This window comes from Schistocerca serialis, chromosome 1 (genome assembly GCF_023864345.2).
Source record: "Schistocerca serialis cubense isolate TAMUIC-IGC-003099 chromosome 1, iqSchSeri2.2, whole genome shotgun sequence".
In the NCBI taxonomy this organism is placed as follows: Eukaryota; Metazoa; Arthropoda; class Insecta; order Orthoptera; family Acrididae; genus Schistocerca; species Schistocerca serialis.
The window spans coordinates 1064602083-1064624061 of NC_064638.1; the positions used below are offsets into that span (position 1 = coordinate 1064602083).

The 21979-nt window shown below is 38.6% G+C and overlaps 2 protein-coding genes across 3 annotated transcripts in view; both read left to right on the top strand.

Annotated features, from left to right (window-relative positions):
- The first annotated feature begins 5731 nt into the window (after nt 1-5731).
- LOC126455369 (uncharacterized) lies at nt 5732-6622 on the top strand. Its single transcript, XM_050091168.1, has 2 exons — nt 5732-6098; nt 6243-6622. The coding sequence occupies exons 1-2, from the start codon at nt 5732-5734 to the stop codon at nt 6620-6622; spliced, it is 747 nt and encodes a 248-aa protein (XP_049947125.1).
- Nucleotides 6623-7721: 1099 nt separating this feature from the next.
- LOC126415753 (mitogen-activated protein kinase kinase kinase 4) overlaps nt 7722-21979 on the top strand; it is a 212394-nt gene continuing 198136 nt past the window's right edge. Inside the window, exons 1-3 of one of the 2 annotated variants that reach the window (XM_050083454.1) lie at nt 7722-7909; nt 8133-8342; nt 12938-13062. In XM_050083454.1, the coding sequence (XP_049939411.1) occupies nt 7836-7909; nt 8133-8342; nt 12938-13062 (409 nt within the window). In that variant the 5' untranslated portion in view covers nt 7722-7835. The remainder of the gene's footprint in view (nt 7910-8132; nt 8343-12937; nt 13063-21979) is intronic. The other variant, XM_050083455.1, reaches the window with a different exon arrangement.

Here is a 21979-nt window from a genome sequence, read left to right on the forward strand (position 1 = left end):
GGAGAAATTCCATACCTATGTTGGTTGATTTTTAAAGAGCATTTCTTTAACTAGCGAGATTTTACGCCCTCTCTGTGCCTGCGCCCTTGGCAGGAGTCTGTCTCGCCATGGCTTCAGTACATCCCTGTTGACCATTGCTGCACTATGTGCTCTCAAACTGAAGAAGAAAACAAAGTCTACATATCATTCACAAAGGTCCCGGGAATGGTTACCAAAGAGAGGGACATTCTCCTACGTGTGAATATTCTACAGGATCTACAGTGGGAACCAGAGGATTCGCACAATTACTCAGCTATGGAAACAGAAAGGTAAGTTAAATTGTTAACACCTGTCACCCCAGAAACAGAAAAAGAATAGAGTTGCATGAGGGCAGTTGTCAGCTCACACAAGAGACTTGACACAACATTAGGGATTTTAGCGACTGGCAGGAGCTGTAAGAATCTTGAATTTGCAACTATAATTTCGAAATAAACTATGAGCAGCTGTACTACTACATTTTATCTATCAGAATTTGGACACACAGAATGCTCATACAATAACTATGTAAACGATGCATCTGTGCAGTTAATTTTAATTTACTCCCTTATTTTGCTGTATCGATTGTAAAACATCATGTCTACAAGATATATGTAAACGCTGGACTAATTTAGTTCATCCACTATTTTTGTTCTGCTGATGTTTTGAATGATGTTGTTAGAGTCATCCTTCATGTTTTATCTTGGTAAGATACTGCAGCCATTTTGCTGTGCTCTAGTAAAGATTCCTATGAAGATCTTATATAAGTATAGTTCAATGTCAAAAATTGTTCTGGCTTTCAATCATATTTTAAGCTTCTTCATTTCTCTGTGATTTTAAAGCTTCTTCATTTCTCCGTGATTTTAATTCATGTGAGACATTTGGAACACAGGAGTCGACAGGACATTGTTAGTGGACATTAATGACCAAACACTCATCATGTTCTGTCATTGCTTTGGTTCTGTATAATGCAGTACATCCCTTAGATATCTGTACCGATCATTCTTTGTATCTTGTGGAATTTTTCTTGCAATCCATGCAATGGATGATTAAATCTTTGGTACTCTAGCAATGATGTTGTCATAATGCCTGCACCAGTCAGACACAGCCCCCCACAATTAATTGAATTTGATGATGGTTTTAATATATTATGCATTACACTTCCCACTGAACTCGGCATGTAGTGTTGACGGATTTTCTTTTTTTCTGCTGAGTTATACATATTGTGGACACCAATAACCATGCAACCACCAACTGGTGACGTTCAACCTGATTACAAATTATTTTCCATTGTGTCAAATCTCAGGGATTTCAGTTTTAAAATCTGTTTACTGGGTAGTAATGCATGACCCCATCGTACCTCAGAACCCTGTGAAACTATATACGACATTCTGAAAAAGGAGTATTTAAAAGTAAGTAAGTAAAATATATGAATGTTTCAACCTTTGAAAGAATATAGTTAAATTAAAATATATGGAGATAGACAAAAATATTATTGTATCAACACCTCACAATGTTCAGTAAAAATTTTAAATAACAATCAGCTGTTAGCGAAATTAAACTAAGCAGAGTAATAAAATATGCAGAAAATATTTTACAGCTAGATCAGGATTTGCACAATTTTAGGCATGAGCCTCAAAATTACATAGGTACTTAGATAACCTTGAGGAATTATCTATATCTATTGTATTACTATTTGAACTAGTAATAAGTTGAACTGGATGATTGCAATGTGGATTACCCAGTGTGCTATTTGGAAGACTTGCCTGACGATTACAGAGAAAATTCTGTTACATTAACCTCTGTGCCCCACAAGAATCAGCACAATTAACAACTGTAAAATCCTTTGTTAACACTTTCAGTGCAGCTTAAAATATAATATCATTTATGAACTTTCATCCAGGTATTTATTGATACCCTTTAAGATCACATAATTTATGCGCTATATTGTTCCCAAAAGCATAAAATTCGTTATCAGTACGAATGGATTTCGATTTCTCTTCAGCTAGTCTCAGTACGTCTGTAGCTGGATCATTGCATTTAAACCGGTTTCTCTTCCTCTTGATGGAAGACTGATCACTTGACGGTGGTGTATCACAACTTGATACAGTTTTTCTTGTAGTTTCCACACTTCTTTCTTGTGTTGTTAGATAAATTTGGAATACAACCTCTGTTTACAATTCCTCTTCATTTACCAGTACTTGTTCACCTTTCTCCTAAATAAAGTAAAATAAATCAATTTATTTTTATGTATGACATAAAACGTGTTTAACTTTCACTATTGTTTGACTCATCCATCTTTGTACTGTTCTTTCTAAAGATAGGCAGACATAACTGAAGTATTCAACATGAAATGGTAACTTTTCCTCATCGTGTTGGTGCAGTCGACAAGAAGCATGCGACACTCATACCACCACGGTATAGAGGATTGTATTATTTCAATTACTTAAAAACAAACACAGCATTGTACTCATGTCAATATTAATGACAGTAATTTTGAATTTATGTATTGTGATGTTGGAACAATTGGCTCAATTTCAGATGGAGAGGTCAATACAAACACAAAGTTTCATTATAAATTGACACACTGTCGCCTCAAGATTCCTAAAGCAGAGGAAGTTAGAAGTAGTAATCAAGTACTTCCACAGAGTTTGTCAGTGATAAAAAATTTAGTATGTGATTTGATTAACCGTATCATAGAAACAGCTTAAACTGGCACATTCCAATTTTTAAATAGTTTCTCCAGAGCTCTATGTGTAATCATTTGGAATGATGGCATCTCGTTTTCTAATTTTGCAATCTGCTATTATTTTAGATGCAAAATATATTGAAGTCATAGTGATAGCTTGGTGTGTATTCGCAATGTTAAGAGCACCATGTTCTCAAAACTGTTTATCATCTGTTATACTCGATCCAAAAAATATAGTCGATAGTTCTGAGTTATCAGGAGAGAGATGTAACCCTAAAATTATGCATAATCTTCAACTTGGTAGACGTGCTCTAGTTCTAGAAAGTACAAGATAAGTGAAGGACGTTTTAAAAATAGACTTCACCAGTGAATGATCAGTACCCTGACAAGGCAAAGTCATTGTGTAGATTGAAATGTGCTTAAAACAGTTCAGTTCATGAAGGTATTTACATGTCATACTATAAAAGTATAAGTATTGTGCTTTAACCATCTTGACGCTAATTAGAAAAAAATCACTGCTGAAATTACTTTTGTCTCTAGTGTCTTGTAACTACACAGTACATTATTTTCTTTTGCTAAAAGTACCATAGAACCTCACTACTTTATAATGTTCCAAAAAAAGTGCGTATAATAACTCAGATTGTTTAAGTTTGTATGAGGGATGCAATAAATTATGGTTGTTGGCCACGAAAATTAAAAGTGATTCTTATTATTTATGTTTCACTACGATCTTCTTGGGTGTTGGTCCTTGACATTCAAGAAGGCAAGTAAATCAGAGTACCACAAAGAAGGTTTTTAACTTTCTTGCATTCCCACTGCATATTTCATGGACACTTTATTTTCTCGCTTTCTTTGTGGCAAATCGTTCGAAACAAGTTAATCTTTTTGGTGACCAACTTTTTTGTTTCTTCAGGATCCACTTTCTTGTATTTAATAATTAAATTGAAATATTTCCGGTTTTTCTTGTCTGTGTTGCCGTAATTAAAAGGTGTGTTTCCACTCAGACAACTTCTGAACATGTGGCATGCGGCTCTCAGTCTTGAGGCTATTAGTATTTCAACTGAAGCGACTTGCTGCGACATGTATTTAGCAAGTAACAATCATGAATGTCACATGTTATGCCAAGCCAGTGTTAATGTCAATAAGGACAAATAACAGTGATTTAAAAGTGTGAACAGCTGTATGAACTCCATGAAAAATTCGGAGTACAAATCGTAAGTCTCTCTTTTTCTTTCACCATTACACACACTGAAAAAACTGAATGATCAAAGAAATGTCTTCTGAAGAACCAGAGACAGAAGCCAACAGGCAATTTGTCATCAAGTAGCTACGAGAGCTTAACAATTTTACACTAACAAAAAAGTTGGAACTCTAGCCTTACCAAGAGCAGACCGGCAATGGAGTTAAGTTTGAGCGAATAACTTGCATCTAAAGTCACAAACGTGTTGGTATTCTTGCGTGCACACGAAACTCCAACCCATAATTTTTTTACGACTTTGTCAAACTTCATTCAGTTCATGCAAGACTGCAGAACTTCTGTCCACACGTAACGTTTCATTTGAAAAGTCTGGCATGATCAATACGTTACCTGTAGACCAGGCTTAAGGATAAGACCTTCATTGTTGAACGTGAACAGACCATGTAAATGACAACTGTGTGTAAATGTGAACAAGCGCACCGATGAGACATAAACCATGTCAGCGAAAGACTATGTTTGGTAGGAGTCTTTTCTATAATATGCTACTTGTACGAATCGACACAACAACAGCCATGTATCGACGGCAGGCTTTTTCTCATAGGCAAAAGACAAGGGAACACGAGTGTTCGACCTTCCTTCTTGTTTTTTCGGTCAATTTTTGTGCTCCCTCTGTGCGCACATCTTTGGCAGGGGTCTATCTCATCACCCCATCGTTACAGCCCTGCACCTTCTGTTTTTAACCCGTAACTGGTACACCTGGGTCCCAGGGACCCGAGCGAAATTTCTTTTTTCCAGCTCCGTGATGTGTGTGGTAGCACTGACTTCCCTCTCCCTGTACTCTCCTAACAATCAACTGGCTACCAGCCCACAACATTGTTGCAGGCGTTTCTTTGTTAGTTTTGTTTCTATAAAGGTGATCGGGTCCCGTGGACCCAGGTGTACCGTTAGTGAAAGTTTTCTTTTCGTGGCATTATTTCCGGTATCTTGGATTTACGGTGTAGTGCTTCAGAAAAATGAGCGAGGAAGATACTACAGATAATCTGAACGAACCATTGGACAGTGATATTGAAGACATAAGTGGAAGCGACAGTGACTATGAAATTAGTGAACATGAAACTGGAAGTGATGAAAGTGATGATGGAGACAGTAACAACGAACAATCTGGAACTAATTATATCTATGGAAGAAACAGATTCAAGTGGTCAACAACACCCAGCATACGTGGAAGAACCTCTCAAACCAACATCATTGCTCCAATTCACTTTCCTGGCATACGTAATGCAGCTAGACAGGTAACAGAAAAGACCCCTCTAGCATTTTGGGAACTACTTTTCAGCAAAGAAATGATTGCAGAGGTAGTACTCAGAACCAATGAAAAGATTATGTCATTGCCACCTGAGTCAAAAAAGAATTCTTTTTCAAATCTAACAGACAGTACTGAAATAAAAGCTGTCATAGGTCTTTGTTATTTGTGGGGAGCCTTCAAGTCAAACAACGAAGATCTGAATGGTTTATATGCTACAAACGGCACTGGTAGACCAATTTTTAGGGCAACTATGCCCTTGAAACGTTTGCTGTTTTTATTACGTTGCCTTCGTTTTGATGATGCAGCAACCCGTGACGCAAGGAAACTCACAGATAAACTGTACCACATCTCTTGGCTCTTCAATTCATTGATAGAAGCTTGTCAAGAAAACTATTCAGTCGGAGAGTACGTCACTGTTGACGAAATGCTTGTAGGATTCCGTGGTAGATGTCCATTTAGGATGTACATTCCATCCAAGCCACGGAAATACGGTATAAAAATATTTATTCTAGCTGATGCCAAAATGCACTACTGTTTGAATGCAGAGATATATTCGGGAAAATCAGCTGTAGCCATCCCGCGCCGTGTCCTCTTACCAACAGCTGTTGTCATGCGGTTGGTTGAACCAATCAAGGGAAGTAACAGAAATGTGACAGGGGACAACTGGTTCTCAAGTGTGGAGTTGGTCAATGAGTTGTCGAACTGTAATTTGACTTATATTGGCACCATGAGAAAGAACAAGGCTGAGCTACCACCAAGCTTTTCAACAGCAAAGGGCAGAAATGTGTCTTCTTCAATCTACGGATACTCTGGTTCTGTAACAATACTTTCACACGTCCCCAAAAAGTACAAGGTTGTCAACCTGATATCGACAATGCACCATGGAGAATGTATGGTGGAAAATAAGCCTGAAATAATCCATGACTACAATAAAACAAAAGGTGGAGTTGACGCACTTGACGAAAAGACGCATAATTACACGACTTCTAGAAGAACAAGGCGGTGGCCTATGGCAGTCTTCTACACTATGCTAGATATAGCAGGTGTAAATGCTTTTGTTTTGTACCATGGGAAAGAAGATACTGATGATGTGACACGCAGAGAATTCCTCATTGAACTAGGTACACAACTCATAAGTGATTGTATGAAAAGAAGATTGGATTCTCCATTTTTGAGAAAAGATATCCGAAATTCCATTTGTGATATTCTAGGCATGACCCCCTCCAAGGCATCAGGAACATCCCAGGTTCACAGTGAAGCTGGTGCTACTAAATCGAAGAGGAAAAGATGCTCAGTGTGCCCATCTAAAAAAGACAGGAAAGCATCCCGGGCGTGTGCCAGATGTCGAACACCATTATGTTTGGAATGTTCCACTGCTTTATGTCCAAACTGTTTCGGTAGTCTGGATGAATGAAATAACTGAAATGGACTGGTGAAGATGCTGTATAATTGAAACCTAATATTTTGTCATAATTTCTGCTATTTTCAAAGATCACATAGTCATTTAGCTGAGAAATGTACTAAAATTTATCCAAAAGTTGTGCCTGCAGAAATTTTTATATTGATTTTGAACTTTTCTTCTGGCTTACTGTTGTGAAGCATAGTACATTTTGTGTTTAAACGTGAAGTTTCAGTTGTCTATCTTACTATTTGTAACTGATGTGCAGGACTTTCCAAAAGTATATTTTTCACATTTCGTATTTTATGCAGTTTATTGTCCTTTTTTGTAACATCTTTAAGGTATGACCATAAATGAGGAATGTGGTTTTAAAACATTAGTAACAAAACATTAATAAAAGTTTCATATTTAAATTTCATTTAAATGTGTTTTTTTTACCAAAATATACTCAAAACTTGGGTGGGTCCCGAGGACCCAGATGTACCTTATGTGTTACAATTTATAGGTGTACCAGTTACGGGTTAATTAATGCCATGTGTGTTGTGTACGCCTTTACCGTTCTGTATTTCGCAAAAACCTCTTGAATTCTTCAGTTTCTTATCATTTATTATCTTCTTAGTTTTCTGTTTCTTGTTTGCCGTCTCGATGCATGTTTAAAACTGCTATCTGAAGCATGGTATGTGATTCCCACAATTGTGACGGAAATTTTTTGGATGAGGTTGGATTATATGACATGGTATATGACCCAAAAGTTGTCCTAGGATAGATACGCTTAAAAAGTTGTAAAATAAAATTTCCAGTTAATCATTATCTCATTTTGTCTGGGAGTACAAAATTCTGATGATGCATCAGGTTATTTCATAAATAACTAATAATTACCATATTGAGACATGTACTGGTGACTATTTCTAAAGGTAATAATTTCTACTCTTGCCGACAGAATATTTATGTCTGCAAAAATTTCACCATGAATAATTACATTTATAGATAGTATGGCATATGAAGCTCAGCCGACCAACTTGTGTGTGTGTGTGTGTGTGTGTGTGTGTGTGTCCACTTGCTATGCTATCTCAGTGTTTTCATCTTTGCAAGTAATTAGCATTGAGTTGTGGTGGGCTTTCGGTGGAAGTGTGTGTGGATGGTATTGATGTGATTTTTTTTTTTTTTGCAATAGCAGTGAGTTGAAAGTGTGTATTGCTCGTGAATCGTTTGCATTACTAGTTTATCTATGGCAGACGATGACTGGAAGAAAAGAGTCGGGATAAATATTAATTTTAGCCCAGATAGCTCAGAAGATGAAGGGTATGTTGGTTTTGTTTCTTTAAATTTGTTGACATTAGATGTTGTCATCGTTATGCAATGTGTTTATAGTGATGCCGTTAAGACAAATGAAAGGAGTAATATGATTAGGGTTTGTTAGGGCATCTGTTGCATAGGGACATGTGCAGTATGTAAAATTTACCGGCAATCATACATTAAATGAATGTGTGTGTCATCGTTGTTTACTCAAAGTTAACACTTTTAGCAGGACGTTTACTGAAGGAGAAAAAGACGATCAGTATCCCGAACAATCCCCATCTGTCAATATAGAAAGTTACGAAGGGAGCTTTGACGCTTTCGGTAATCAAGAGGACGACATATTAAATGATTACGATCAATATTCAACCACACCGCCTCGGACACGGATATCAAGAAGACTGAAAGAAAGAAAACAACGAGTGAGAGAAGAAGCATGGTTTGTACAATTACTTTCCAAATTTAATAAATATCAAATGCCAATACATTTAGAAACTTGTGTCTTGAAGTCATGTTTTGTATTTCTGAAATGTGTTTGTATATAGTCACGCAACAAGCTTTCTGAACATACACGGGATGGTTTCGTGTTGGTTATGAACAAAAAGAATATAAACTAGAATAACAGCCCTTGCTCTTATATGTGGCGACATTTTGATCATTACAAAGTATGTTGCTGGAACGAGTTTTGGTTAGTTTTCGCCAGTCGGGTCTACTTCTACATGACTGTTACACTTCTGTAACGTTTTAGACAAATAATTGATTGCCTGTCTACGTGGTTGCAACAAAATTATCAGTTACCAAACATTCTTGTCATATGTGCTACAACTTGTAATGTATTTCGGGTAAAAGATTAACAAAGTATATGGTGCCTTAAGAAGTCTTATTTGGAAGTCTTACATTAGTGCTTCACAAATGTATACACATTAATACTGTTGCTCCTATTATTTGTTACAATAGATTATTTGTCATGATGACAATGCATTTTTAGCACACAAAATATCAGTTTCACTCACGAATTTACTGAATTTGTTATCGGCCTTACACATTGGTCTTGATGTACTGTTTGTCAGAGCACAACTTGCATGTTATATCTAGCCTTATCCATAGCACAATTGCCACTCAGCAGTGGAGTGAGCATTTACATCAAACATCCTGGCAGATTAAAATTGTGTGCAGACCATGGTTAAAATCCTGGACCTTTGCCTTTCAAAGGCAAGTACTCCCCAGCTGAGCTACCCGATTACTAATGACCTTTTTTCACAGCTTTACTTCCTCCAGTACATCATCTCCTGGAAGTTTCGCAGTAAAAACTGTGAAATTTGGAAGGTTGGCAACTAGTTACTGGCAGAAGTAAAGCTGTGAGGATGGGTCATGAGTTGCACTCAGGTAGCTCAGTTTGTAGAACAGTTGCTTGCAAAAGGTGAAGCCCCCAAGTTAAAGTCCTGGTCTTGGCACACAGTTTTAATCTGCCGGGAAGTTTAAGGGTTATCCATGTTCATATGTTTACTATTACTGGTTAGGGCTGTTTGCTGTATCACAGTCTTCGTTTTCTAATGTTGTTCCAGAGGACAACTTCTCAGTGTTTTCTTGTCCTTTGATATCCAAGAAAGAACATTGTAGGTTCATGAGCTACCCCTTCACCTGGGTTACATGTCCTACCTACCCTCTTTTGATTTTCATTAGTCTTAAATATTGTCTCAGTAATGTGGCCACCTCCTAATATTTGCATACTGTGACAATTCCCATGTTTTTACTGCATTATTGTTCTTTAAATAAGTAATATTTATAATTAAAGATCCTGTTAGCCTGTAGTATTTTCTCGAATGTGTTACCCGCTTACTTTTAGCAAATGATCAAAGTCTTTTTCAGAAAGGAAAATGGATAGGGTGTGATTTATGAATATTCTAAGTAGATCAAAGGTACAGAATATATGTTTTTACTGGTTGCTACTAAGTTACATCATTTCTGTGGAAAAAAATCATGTAAATTTAATTCTGAATTAATGAATGTTAGTAATGCTTTACCATGTTGCATTGCGTGCTCTGTGATACAGTAGCTGTTATGTTGATTCTGTTTACATTGTGTGTAACGTGGTGATTTCTTCCACTACCACCAATTCAGAAATGTTCTGATGTGCAAGGTTCCTGCCAGTCTCTCAAGCACTGAAAATGATTTGCTTTTTTTTTGTTTTTGCCCCTTCATTTAATTCTCTTCCCTCCCCTGGCTACCATCGCAACTAACTGTTAAATGATCTGTTATGTTTTCATCTTTTCTTAGATACTAAATCTACAGTTACCCCTATCTTTTTTGACCCGTGGCATCTTGAAATGGTGGACATAAACCACTTGTAAAAATACAATATGCGTAAAATACTCATCATGACAAGAATCAATGTTACTCTCATGACCTTTTGGTATGCAACATATAGTTATGTCATAACAGGGGATTTTGTCCCAGCTCACATTTTTTACGATTTGGGATTTCGTGTTCACATTCATTGGTGTCCCAACTTAAAACAAAACTTCCATCTTCCAACTAAGTGTAGCCTTCAAGCTGTGCTACAGATCAGTCTGTCACCAGAATCCACATCCCAAAATGTATATAGAAGCAAAATAAATGTTGTCATAATTCTGTTTTGTGTTCATTTGAGTATGAATGACACTACGTGGAGCAACATAGTTACGTATCGCATCAAAGCCAGTGTAGATTCGGTAATTTCCAGGAATGATTGCCTATCGAAGTCGCGGGGTCCAAGGGATACGTATTGAACATGCGATCGTAAATCGATCATCCACTCCGTTGGTGGGTGTAGTGATCAATTATTTGTGATCATCATTTTTATTTGTTTTCCGTCGTTCCCTTAGTTGCTCTAAATTACATACCTCCGCAAATTACTTATCAATTGCTAAGGAAACCTAGACTATTTATGTCGTTAGTGAGTGGGATGTCTGGTGTTCGTGACGTTTCTTCGGCGGATTCTCTCACATGGAAAAATCTAATTCCATGTTTATCCAGTGCAGAAAATTGTTAGACTTTTTGTCGCAAATATGGAGTACTACCGGACGAGGAAAGAAGGGACTGTGTAGACTGTGGTGGTGTGAAGTGTGTAAAACTTCACATGAACAGTTTTGATGCTGAAATACCGTTACAATTTCATTGCGGACTGTGTGTAAAATGAACTAGTATCAGGAAGAATACATGGTTCAACTCTTCCAAATTGTCCATCCAAACCACCGTAATGGCCTTTCACATGACGACAACACCGACGACAAGTAAGGTAAGTCGTGTCCTTTACAATTACAAGTATTTTTGTAACGCTCTTCTTTTGTTGTTGCTGTAGTGACCAACGTAAACATACTCATAACTCCTGCCACCTCAGTCGCATGATCGATTTCCGATTGCACGTTCAATATTTATCGTTTGGACCCAGCAAATTCGATAGGCAATCATTCTTGGAAATTACTGTGGATTCTATCATTTCCTTTTTTTTTCGTATAATTTCATTTTTCATGTCTTCAGCAATTTCCCTCTGCTCATATCAGTTTTCCTGTCACTGTCAAGATTATCCATTTCCTACTATAGTTTCTCTATTTTTCATTACAGATTTTTCAACTTCCCAAAAGCTATTTCAGAAGTGTATGTTGTTATCAATTGCTTGCATACAGTTGTTTGTCTTTCCATGTCTTCTTCAGATCTTTGTCTCTTGGCTTGTAGACAGGGGTAGTGTTTTTGTAGAATTCTTATCTACCTCAGATCCAAACCTTTCTTTTTCTCTGATTGTTTGCTTCACACTTGTGTGGTTTTTCTGGAAACTTTGCTTTTTTTTTATAGTTTCATTTTGGAGGCTATTTTTCATTGTTAACTACCAACAACAGCAACAGATTACAAGCAAGTACTACTGAAAGAAAGATAGCAAAATTCTTGCTATCCTCAGATAGTTGAAGTATTGGTTATTAGATATTAGAGCAAAGCAGAATCACATGAGTTGGCACTACAGTATGTGCTGACATTAAACGAGTTTTACAGGCAGTGGTGAGTTTCTCTGCAAGTGTTCAGCCTGAGTATAACAACTCTTGACAGTTTGGATGTTTCAGGGATACCAACGGTAAATTTGCACCCAACTACCCCTGTTTCACACCAAAATGATAGACATTTAATCAAGTTACTGAAGGTATTGCTTTTCATAACATTACAGAAAAAAAGAAAATGGGAAAAAGTTCACAGTTTGTACAATAGACTGACAGCTGTTGTTATTGAACATGTTTGTGGAATTCTGTGACAGTTGTATAGAAAAGTAATTTATATCAACCCTAAGTGCATTTATTTGTTTGTTAGCATTGAATGATTTAATTCCTTTTTGTTTTTTCTTATTGAGTTCATATCTAACAGTAGGCCTACATTAAAAAAAAATTTGATATCCTAACTGGGGCAAGATAAGTGTTTGATGTGAGTCATTGGCTTTGGCCAGTGATGTTATGTTAATAGCTACGGTCACCTTTTTGTGCATGTTTTCACAGTCTTATTGTTAATTGGCAAAGCCAATGAGTTTGGAAACAAAAAAAAATCAAGAAAAACTGGTTGTGGTAACACACTGATCAGTAGCCTAGATCAATGTGTAGGTTAGATTGGAATGTAACAGTTAGGTTGCGAGTTGGCGAAGTTAATAAATGAATACTTAAAAAAAACACAGTTATGCTAAGAGACTGAGCTATACCTATATCTCAACCTGTTTGAAAAAAAAAATTGTCAATAACAAAATGTTGTAGTCACCATATTGTTTACAGCGTTTGTCATATGTTTCTTATGTCACTGGTCACTCATATCAAACATTCATCTGTATCGTCCTAACTGCTAAGAATGCTGAGAAAGAGTTTCTGAACTGTTATTTAGATAGAATTGGATAGCTTTTATCTTTCATAGCTCTGTACTGAATGTTCATTTAACTTAATAATACTAATAAGAACATCAAAGGTCTATAAGACTAATAAAATTGTATTTTGATGTGTGAAGTTCATTAAATCTATCTTCTTATAGTGATACAAAAAACAGCAGTTCCTCTTTCAATTCAAAACTTAGAAGACGGAATACTTTAGATGCAGTACTCTTTTGTCAGCTGTTGGAGAAATGCGAGGATGGACAGTCTCCAAATCAAGAGTATGGTAAGTCATGAATTGTGATATTTGACGTTATCAAAGTTTAACTGATGCAACAATCTTTTATGGCATTAAATAATTTATGTAGTAGGTACAAGAAAATTTCATGATAATGCAGAAAATAACATAAAATAGGATATTTTTAATGAAATATCACAAAACCAGTGGGTCTTGCAAAATATTGTGAAATCAGTGATTTTTATGCAATATTACAAGATTTGTCAATTTCATGTATAAAAAAAGGTTCTAAATATGAGTGTGGCAGTCCACCAGTTTTCGAAATTGCTAGTTATTGAATGTTGAAATTGCATTTTGACTTTCTTATTTTCTCAAGGCTGCATGTCATGTATAATCTTAAAATGTGTGTTCATTTCCCTTGTTACTATGATGTGATGTCACACCTAAGCAGCTCAGTTGGCAAAAAACAGCACCAAATTGGAGAAATAAAACAAAAAAAAAAAAACACTAAAACTGTCAAGAAAGAACAAATTTAGCAAAATAATTTCATAGAGTTCAGTGACAAACAATGAATATGACGTAAAAGTAATACTGAATCTGGCAAAAAAAAAAAAAAACCATGGTTTGGCGAAAAGGGTAAGACTGAACTTGGCAAGAGAGGTAACTCCAAATTCGGCAAAAATTACTGTGAATTTGGAAAAAAATAAAACTAAAAAGAGAAAAATACAAAATTGACAAAAGCAGCAGAATTGACAAACCCCAAAATCAGTAGAACGCACAAAATTTAGCAAGAAAAATGGCAAAAATGCGGACCCCAAATTTGGCACAAATGTGACACCGAATTTGATAAAAAAAGGTAATGATGAAGCTGGCAAAAAAGGTAATACAGAATCTGGAAAACAATAACATCTGATCTGGCAATAAAATAACCCTGAAATTGGCCATAAAATGATTTTTTTCCTATCCGTATGTATCAGCAATTGATGTAAATTGTCACTGTAACAAATTGAAATACAATTTTACATCTACATTTACTTTGCTAACCACTTTGAAGTGCATGACAGAGGGCACTTACAGTTGCCCCAATCATTAAAGGTTCCTTCCATTTCACTACGAATGCTCTGTTGTGCTGTAATTAGTTTAATCTTGTCATTGTGATCCCTGTGACATGATTTAGGGAGTTATATATTCATAGATTCCTCACTTACTATTAGACTTTCGTGAGATAATTTGCATGTGTCAGGTGTTGGCCTGTTCAATTTTCTTAGCCTATCCACGATGCTCTCCCGTTGGTCAAACAGACCTGAGTATTCTTACTGCCCTTCTTTGTGTACATTCAGTATCCCCTATTAGTCCTGTTTGGTACAGGTGCTACACATGTGAGCTACAAACATTTTGTTACCAGTCTCCTTCTGACACTGATTGTATTTCCTAGTATTCTACCAATGAACCAGCCTGCCATACTACCAGGCCTATGTGATTGTTTCATTTCATATCCCTACAAATTGTTACAGCGAAGTATTTGTTAGAGTTGATTGATTTGGTTTGTGGCTCATTGATTTGTGACTCAGTTTTGGTTTATAGGTATGACACATCAATAATGTCATTCAACAATGATATTAACTATCAGAATGTACCACACTTTACTAATGAATTCCACGCATTCAATAATGGACAGCTAATTGCTGTCTTTACTTCAACCTAATATGACTCGAGACCCCATAAAGTGGTTTGCAAATCATTATAAATGTAAGTAAATAGAATTTGTATCTCTTTGTAGGTGTGCCAGAGTTAAGGTCTTGATTCACAACAAAGTAATTCAAAGTGTAAGTGTCCACAGGTGCATAAAATTGTAACTCCACAGTGTCCTGCCAGATTCAAATTCCCAACTCACAGTGAAATAATTCATAATTCAAGTGTCAGCAGACACAGAAATTTCTAAGACCGAAATTAAGCTGCTGTAACACTGCCCAGAGTGACACAGATCCTGCCTCTTCAAACATGTCCAACACAATGACCCTGGATGGAGTTACAGAGGTGAAGGTCATCATAGAGGAAACTGCTTGTTGGGTGACCTGGTGAAATGAATGAGGGAGATAGTGTTGAGGTTCTTAAAAAATGTGAGTAGGGTGTCCTCACCCTTGGTCCAGACCACGAAGTTGTCATCAATGAATCTGAGCCAGATGAGATGTCTGAAAATCTCTCTGTGGGTACAGTTAACAGCAACAATGGGGCGTTGTGAGTAGATGAGCTTATGTTCTTCAAAAAGCATGTTGAAGACAGGACTGTGGGGAATGGTGGGAATGAGAAGAAAGTGAGTCTCAGGGGAGAGCTCGAGGTACAGACTAAAAGAATTTGAGGAGGGAATGGAGATCCTGCTGGAACTCTGCAATGGGGTCACTGTGAGAGGGTTTGTAAATGTATATATCTGACAGCTGGGGAGTCCCTCTGCAAGATTATCCCTGCATTTTGTACCATAGTGGTGGAGTCATTGCCATCAGGTAGAATTGCAGTTCTTTCTGAAGGTGTAAGTGTGATTTCCCAAAATCCCTCACCCTGGAAACCACAGTCTGTCACCTAAAAACTTACCCTGACCTAACAGTCCTATCTTGACTACAAAGACTGCACCATTGTGATTATGAACTGCAAGGAAGGGGGATTCCACCAACTGTCAGATACGCCCACCTACAAATTCATGTCACAGTGGCCCCTCTCCAGAATTCGAGCAGGATATCCAGTCCCTCAAATTCTTAGTTTCATCCCAGAACCTCTTCCCTGACGCTGTTCCCTTTCTCGTACCCACCCTTCTCCATATCCCTAGCTTCTACAGGCTTTCTAAACTCCATAAATCCAACCACCCAAGATGGCCCATTGTGTCTGATTATTGTGTACCCCCCCCCCCCCCCCCCCCCAAGGACACTGGACACTTTGTGTTCTTGTGGACCAACACACCTGTTACTTCTAACCTACTTTCCTATATAAAAGACACCTACCTCCACTGACTCTCCACAATGCTTTTCCCTTTACCATCCTGCACCTTGCTTGTCAATGTTGATGCTACCCCCGTCTACAGTAACATCCCCAATGCCCATGGCCTTACTGCTGTTGAACGCTGTCTTTCTCAGTGGCTAGTGGATTCTAGACCTACAAGCTCCCTCCTGGCCATCATGACCAACTATATCCTCAGAAAACAGTTAATTCCACATTGAAGGCATCACCTACAAAGAAATCTGTGCTACACCGATAAGCAACTGCATGGTACCATCCTATGCCAACCTGTTAATGGGCCGTCTAGAAGACACCTTCCTAACCACCCAGAATTGCAAACCCCTCACCTGGTTCAGATTCATTGATGACATCTTTGTGATCTGGATTGAGTGTGAGGACACCCTATCCACATTTCTCCAGAACCTCAACACTTTCTCCATGTGCATCATATGGTCCTCCTCAACCCAGCAAACCACCTTCCTCAATGTTGTCTCCACCTTAATGATGGCTACATCAGTTGCTCCATCCACATATGCCGAGGCTTTCATAGACTGAAGTGATCTTCCAATTTTTTGCAGAAACATATCTCCTATGCCTTGTCTCTCCAGTCACCTACAATCTCCCACATGCACACTGTCAGGCCACAGAGGTGCACTCCCCTTATGACTCAGTACCACCTCAGACTGGAGCAACGGAGTCAGACAGCAGCTGCTGGGAAAAATAGAGCAGCAACAGAGAAGTAACCAATTTTGTGATATTTTACAAGTTCCTAGCCAGGAGCAAATTATCTAGTTTCATCTGTGTGCTTTGGTGGTATAGTTTTTGAATTTATGCATGTTAATTTAATATTTACACTTCTTGCATTTTAGTTTGTGTCGGAAAGTAAACTAACTTGTTGACATGTTGAAAGTTCCTGATCAGGAGCGAATTATTGAGTCTCACCTGTATGATTTGGTAGTTCTTTTTGGAATCTCTCCATATAAATCTTACTTATTAGACACAGTACTTGCATTTTCATCAATGACTACAGAAGAGTTTTGAAGCACATGTTGATAGTCGTTTGTTTGTCTGCATAGTGTTTTTTTCCATTGTCTTTCGTGTGGTTAGGGACTGTGATTGCTGTATGCAGATGTAAGCTGAGTTGGTGACATTTTGCTGTCAGCTCCAGGCTTTGTTGGCTTTGGTAATGCAGTTTGAGGCTGCAGTAGATGGGCATCACTGTCATAGACCGGCTTTGGGGATCCGATGGACATCCAGCATGACCCATGAGTGTGCCAGTTGGTCCGCACCATTGGCCAGCCCAGTTACTGCTCACATTAAGATTGATCTATCACCCGTGGTCGAGTGGGAGTTCACCTCGGGCATGGCAGTTTGTGAAAGACTCCCCAGGTGGTCAAATATAAAGCCTCCCAGGTTAGTCTGACAAACAGGTTCCAGGTGCTGTCTGTGGCTGACACTGTCCCTCAGCTAGATGCAGTCTCTTGTCCTGTTCTAGAGGACACCTGTCAGCCTGCAGGATCTGGGAGCTCCAATGTTAGGTGCATTTTGGAGCCCCTTAGGGACATGGCTGCTAATGAAGGGGAAAAAAGCCAATGTGCACTCCGTGTCCATACAGGGTAGAGTCATTCTAGGTGTAGAAGGGGGTCCTTCGGCATGCCGTGAAGAGCACAGGGTGCAGCCAACTGCAGTTGGTGGCTCACGTCAGCACCAGTGATGTGTTTCACTTTGGATTGGAGAGATTCTCTTTGGTTTCGGATGGCTATCAGAAGTGGTGAAGGCTGCCAGTCTTGAATATGAGATGAAAGTAGAGCTCACCCTTTGCAGCATAGTTGCCAGAACCGATTGCAGACCTCTGGTACAGAGCCGAGTGGAGGGTCTGAATCAGGGCCTCAGACAGTTTTGCAATCACGTAGGCTGCAGCTTCCACAACTTGCGCCGTAGGGTGGTGGGGTTTCAAATTGTGCTAAATAGGTCAGAAGTCCATTGTGTGAAAGAGGCAGCTACACAGATAGTGAGGGCTGCGTCTTTTTAGGCTAGAGGGTCTCAAGGAAAAACAAAAAAGTGCTTCAGTTTCAACAAGTGCAGATTGAAGAACCATCGCTATAACAGTTGTAAATTGTTGTGTTGGGGAAGTACCATAGCTCCAGGTGGTGATTGAAAGCACTGATGTCCAAATCATTATAAGTACTGAAAGCTGGCTAACGCCGGAGATAAGTTAAGCCGAAATTTTTGTGAAGGACCTTCAACGGTGTTCAGAAAGGATAGATTAAATACAGTTGACAGTGGCATATTGTTGCTGTCAGAAGTAGTTTATCATGTAGCGATATTGCAGTAGAAAGTCTCTGTGAGTTAGTATGGGTAGAGGTTATTCTTGGCCACCAGAATAAAATAATAATGGGATACTTTTATTGACCTCCCAACTTAGATGATACAACTGCTGAAAGGTTCAACAAAAACTTGTCTTATTTCTAACACATACCTGACTCATACAATTATAGTTGGTGGTGACTTCAATTTACCCTTGAAATGTTGGCCAAAGTACATATTTAAATATGAAGGTGTACACGATCAAAGGCAGAGCCACGTGTGAAAGCACCCACGTGATTTACCAACTGACCTGCCTACACTGTGACGCATTCTATGTGGGAATGACCAGCAACAAACTGTCCATTCGCATGAATGGACACAGGCAGACAGTGTTTGTTGGTAATGAGGATCACCCTGTGGCTAAACATGCCTTGGTGCACGGCCAGCACATCTTGGCACAGTGTTACACCGTCCGGGTTATCTGGATACTTTCCACCAACACCAACCTATCCGAACTCCGGAGATGGGAACTTGCTCTTCAGTATATCCTCTCTTCTCGTCATCCGCCAGGCCTCAATCTCCGCTAATTTCAAGTTGCCGCCACTCATACCTCACCTGTCTTTCAACAACTTCTTTGCCTCTACACTTCTGCCTCGACTGACATCTCTGCCCAAACTCTTCGTCTTTAAATATGTCTGCTTGTGTCTGTATGTGTGGATGGATATGTGCGTGTGTGCGAGTGTATACCTGTCCTTTTTTCCCCCTAAGGTAAGTCTTTCCGCTCCCGATTGGAATGACTCCTTACCCTCTCCTTTAAAACCCACTTCCTTTCGTCTTCCCCTCTCCTTCCCTCTTTCCTGATGAGGCAACAGTTTGTTGCGAAAGCTTGAATTTTGTGTGTATGTTTGTGTTTGTTTGTGTGTCTATCGACCTGCCAGCGCTTTTGTTCGGTAAGTCACCTCATCTTTGTTTTTATATATAATTTTTCCCACGTGGAATGTTTCCTTCCATTATATTGATATTTAAATATAGAGATAGACATAAAACATCATCTGGAATTATGGTAGACGCGTTCTCTGAAAATTTATTTTGAGATGTTAGCTCATGAGCCCACTTGAATAGTGAACGGTTGTGAAAACTCGCTTTACGTCTTAGCAACAAAGTATCCAGAGCAAATAATGAGCATCAAAATGGATACAGGGATTAGTGAACACAGGGTTGTCGTAGAGAGACTGAATGCCATAACTCCCAAATCCTACAAAACTAAACGAAAAATATATCCATTCAAAAAAGCAGATAAAAATTTGCTTGACTCAGTAGCAATTCTGGGCTTGTGGGGTATGGCATTGGCGTGCTGGAATTGCCCAAGTCGGTCTGAATGCAGAATGAACCTGAATGGATGCAGGTGATCAGACAAGCTGCTTATGTAAATGTCACCTGTCAGAATCATGTCTAGATATCACTCCAACTGCACACACTCCACATCATTACAGAGCCTCCAACAGCTTGAACAGTCCCCTGCTGACATATAGGGTCCATGGATTCATGAGGTTATCTCCATACCTGTACACATCCATCCACTTGATGCAATTTGAAATGAAACTTGTCTGACCAGGCAACATATTTTTCAGTCATCAACAGTCCAATGTCAGTGTTGACAGGCCCAGGTGAGGCGTAAAGCTTTGTGTCATGCAGTCATCAAGGGTACACGAGTGGGCCTTGGCTCCGAAAGCCTGTATTGATGATCTTTCATTTAATTGTTGACATGCTGACACTTGTTGATGGCCCAGCATTGAAATCTGCAGCAATTTGGGAAAGGGTTGCACTTCTGTCATGTTGAATGATTCTCTTTAGTCGTCGTTGGCCCTGTTCTTGCAAGATCTTTTTCCAGCTGCAGTGGTCTCGGAGATTTGATGTTTTACTGGATTCCTGATATACACAGTTTACTCATGAAATGGTCGTGCGAGGAAATCCCCATTTCATTGCTACCTCGGAGATGCTGTGCCCCATTGCCTGTGTGCCGACTATAACACCATGTTCAAACTCACTTAAATCTTGATAATCTGCCATTGTAGCAGAAATAACGAATCTAACGACTATGCCAGACACTGTTGCCTTATATAGGCTTTGCCGACCGCAGCACTGTATTCTGCTTGTTTAAGTATCTCTGTATTTGAATACGTATGCCTGTACCAATTTCTTTGGCGCTTCAGTGTAGAATTAATTTCTTCAGAGTAGGGAAGCAACTTAAATCACATTATGAAAACAAGACTTCTGGTCCAGACTCTATACTAGTTACATTCCTATTAGAGTATGTTGATGCAGTAGCTCTATATTTAACTACCATGTACAACTACATGCTCGACGAAATATTCTTGCCTAAAGACTGGAAAGCTGCACAGGTCACACCAATATTCAAGAAAGGTAATCGGAGTAATCCACTAAATTACAGGCCCATATCATTAACATCGATGTGCAGCAGGACTTTCTATCACATTGTACATTGTGTTTGAATGTTATGAATTACTTGAAGAGAATGGTGTACTGACACATATAGTCAATACGAATGTAGGAAACATTGCTCTTGTGAAACACAATCAGCTCTTTACTCACGCAAAGTGTTGAGTGCTATTGACAAGAGATTTCACATTGATTTGGTATTTCTAGATTTCCAAAAGTCTTTAGACACCATGCCTCACAAGCGGCATGTAATTAAATTGTGTGCTTATGGAATATCATCTGTTATGCGACTGGTTTCGTGATTCCTGTCAGAGAGGCCACAGTTGGAAGTAATTGACGGAAAGTCATCAAGTAAAACAGAAACGATTTCTGGCATTTCACAAGCTTGTGTTATAAGCTCTCTGCTGTTCCTGATCTATATAAACAATTTAGGAGACAATCTGAGCAGCAGTCTTAGGTTGTTTGCAGGTGACGCTGTTGCTATCCTCCTAGTAAAGTCATCAGAAAATCAAAAGAAGTTGCAAAATGATTTAGAAAAGGTATCTGGGTGGTGGGAAACTTGGCAATTGACCCTAAATAATGAAAAGCATGAGGTCATCCATGTGAGTGCTAGTAGGAATCCCTTAAACTTCGTAACAATATTGCAGAGATGGTGAGTTGCAGATAGGCACAACAAAAAGGTATGATATTGTTATATTCCATCCTGGGTTTTCCATTGTTTGATCCCTTATACTTTGGGTACACAATAAATCAATCAAATCTAAAGGCTGTAAATTCAACTAAATACTTATTTAATTGGATAGATACAAAAATCTACTCACCAAGCAGCAGCAGAACACACACATAAAAGACAGTTGTGATTGGAAAGCTTTCAGCTCCTTCTTCGGGAGAAGGGTTGAAGGATGAAGGAAAAGGACTGGAGAGGTATAGGAAAAGGGGTAGATTTCAGGAAAACACCCAGAACCGCAGGCCAGGGGAGACTTACTGTATGGGATGAGAAGGAAAGAGATTTGAAAACTAAATACTTATGAATCACAGTTATGAATAACTTAAATTAAAAAGAACACACAGAAAATGTTATGGGTAAAGTGAACCAAAGACTTAGTTTTATTCGCTGAACACTTAGAAGATGTAACAGGTCTAGTAGACTGCCTACACTTTGCTTGTCTGTCCTCTTTTGGAGTGCTGCTGCATGATGTGGGATCCTTAC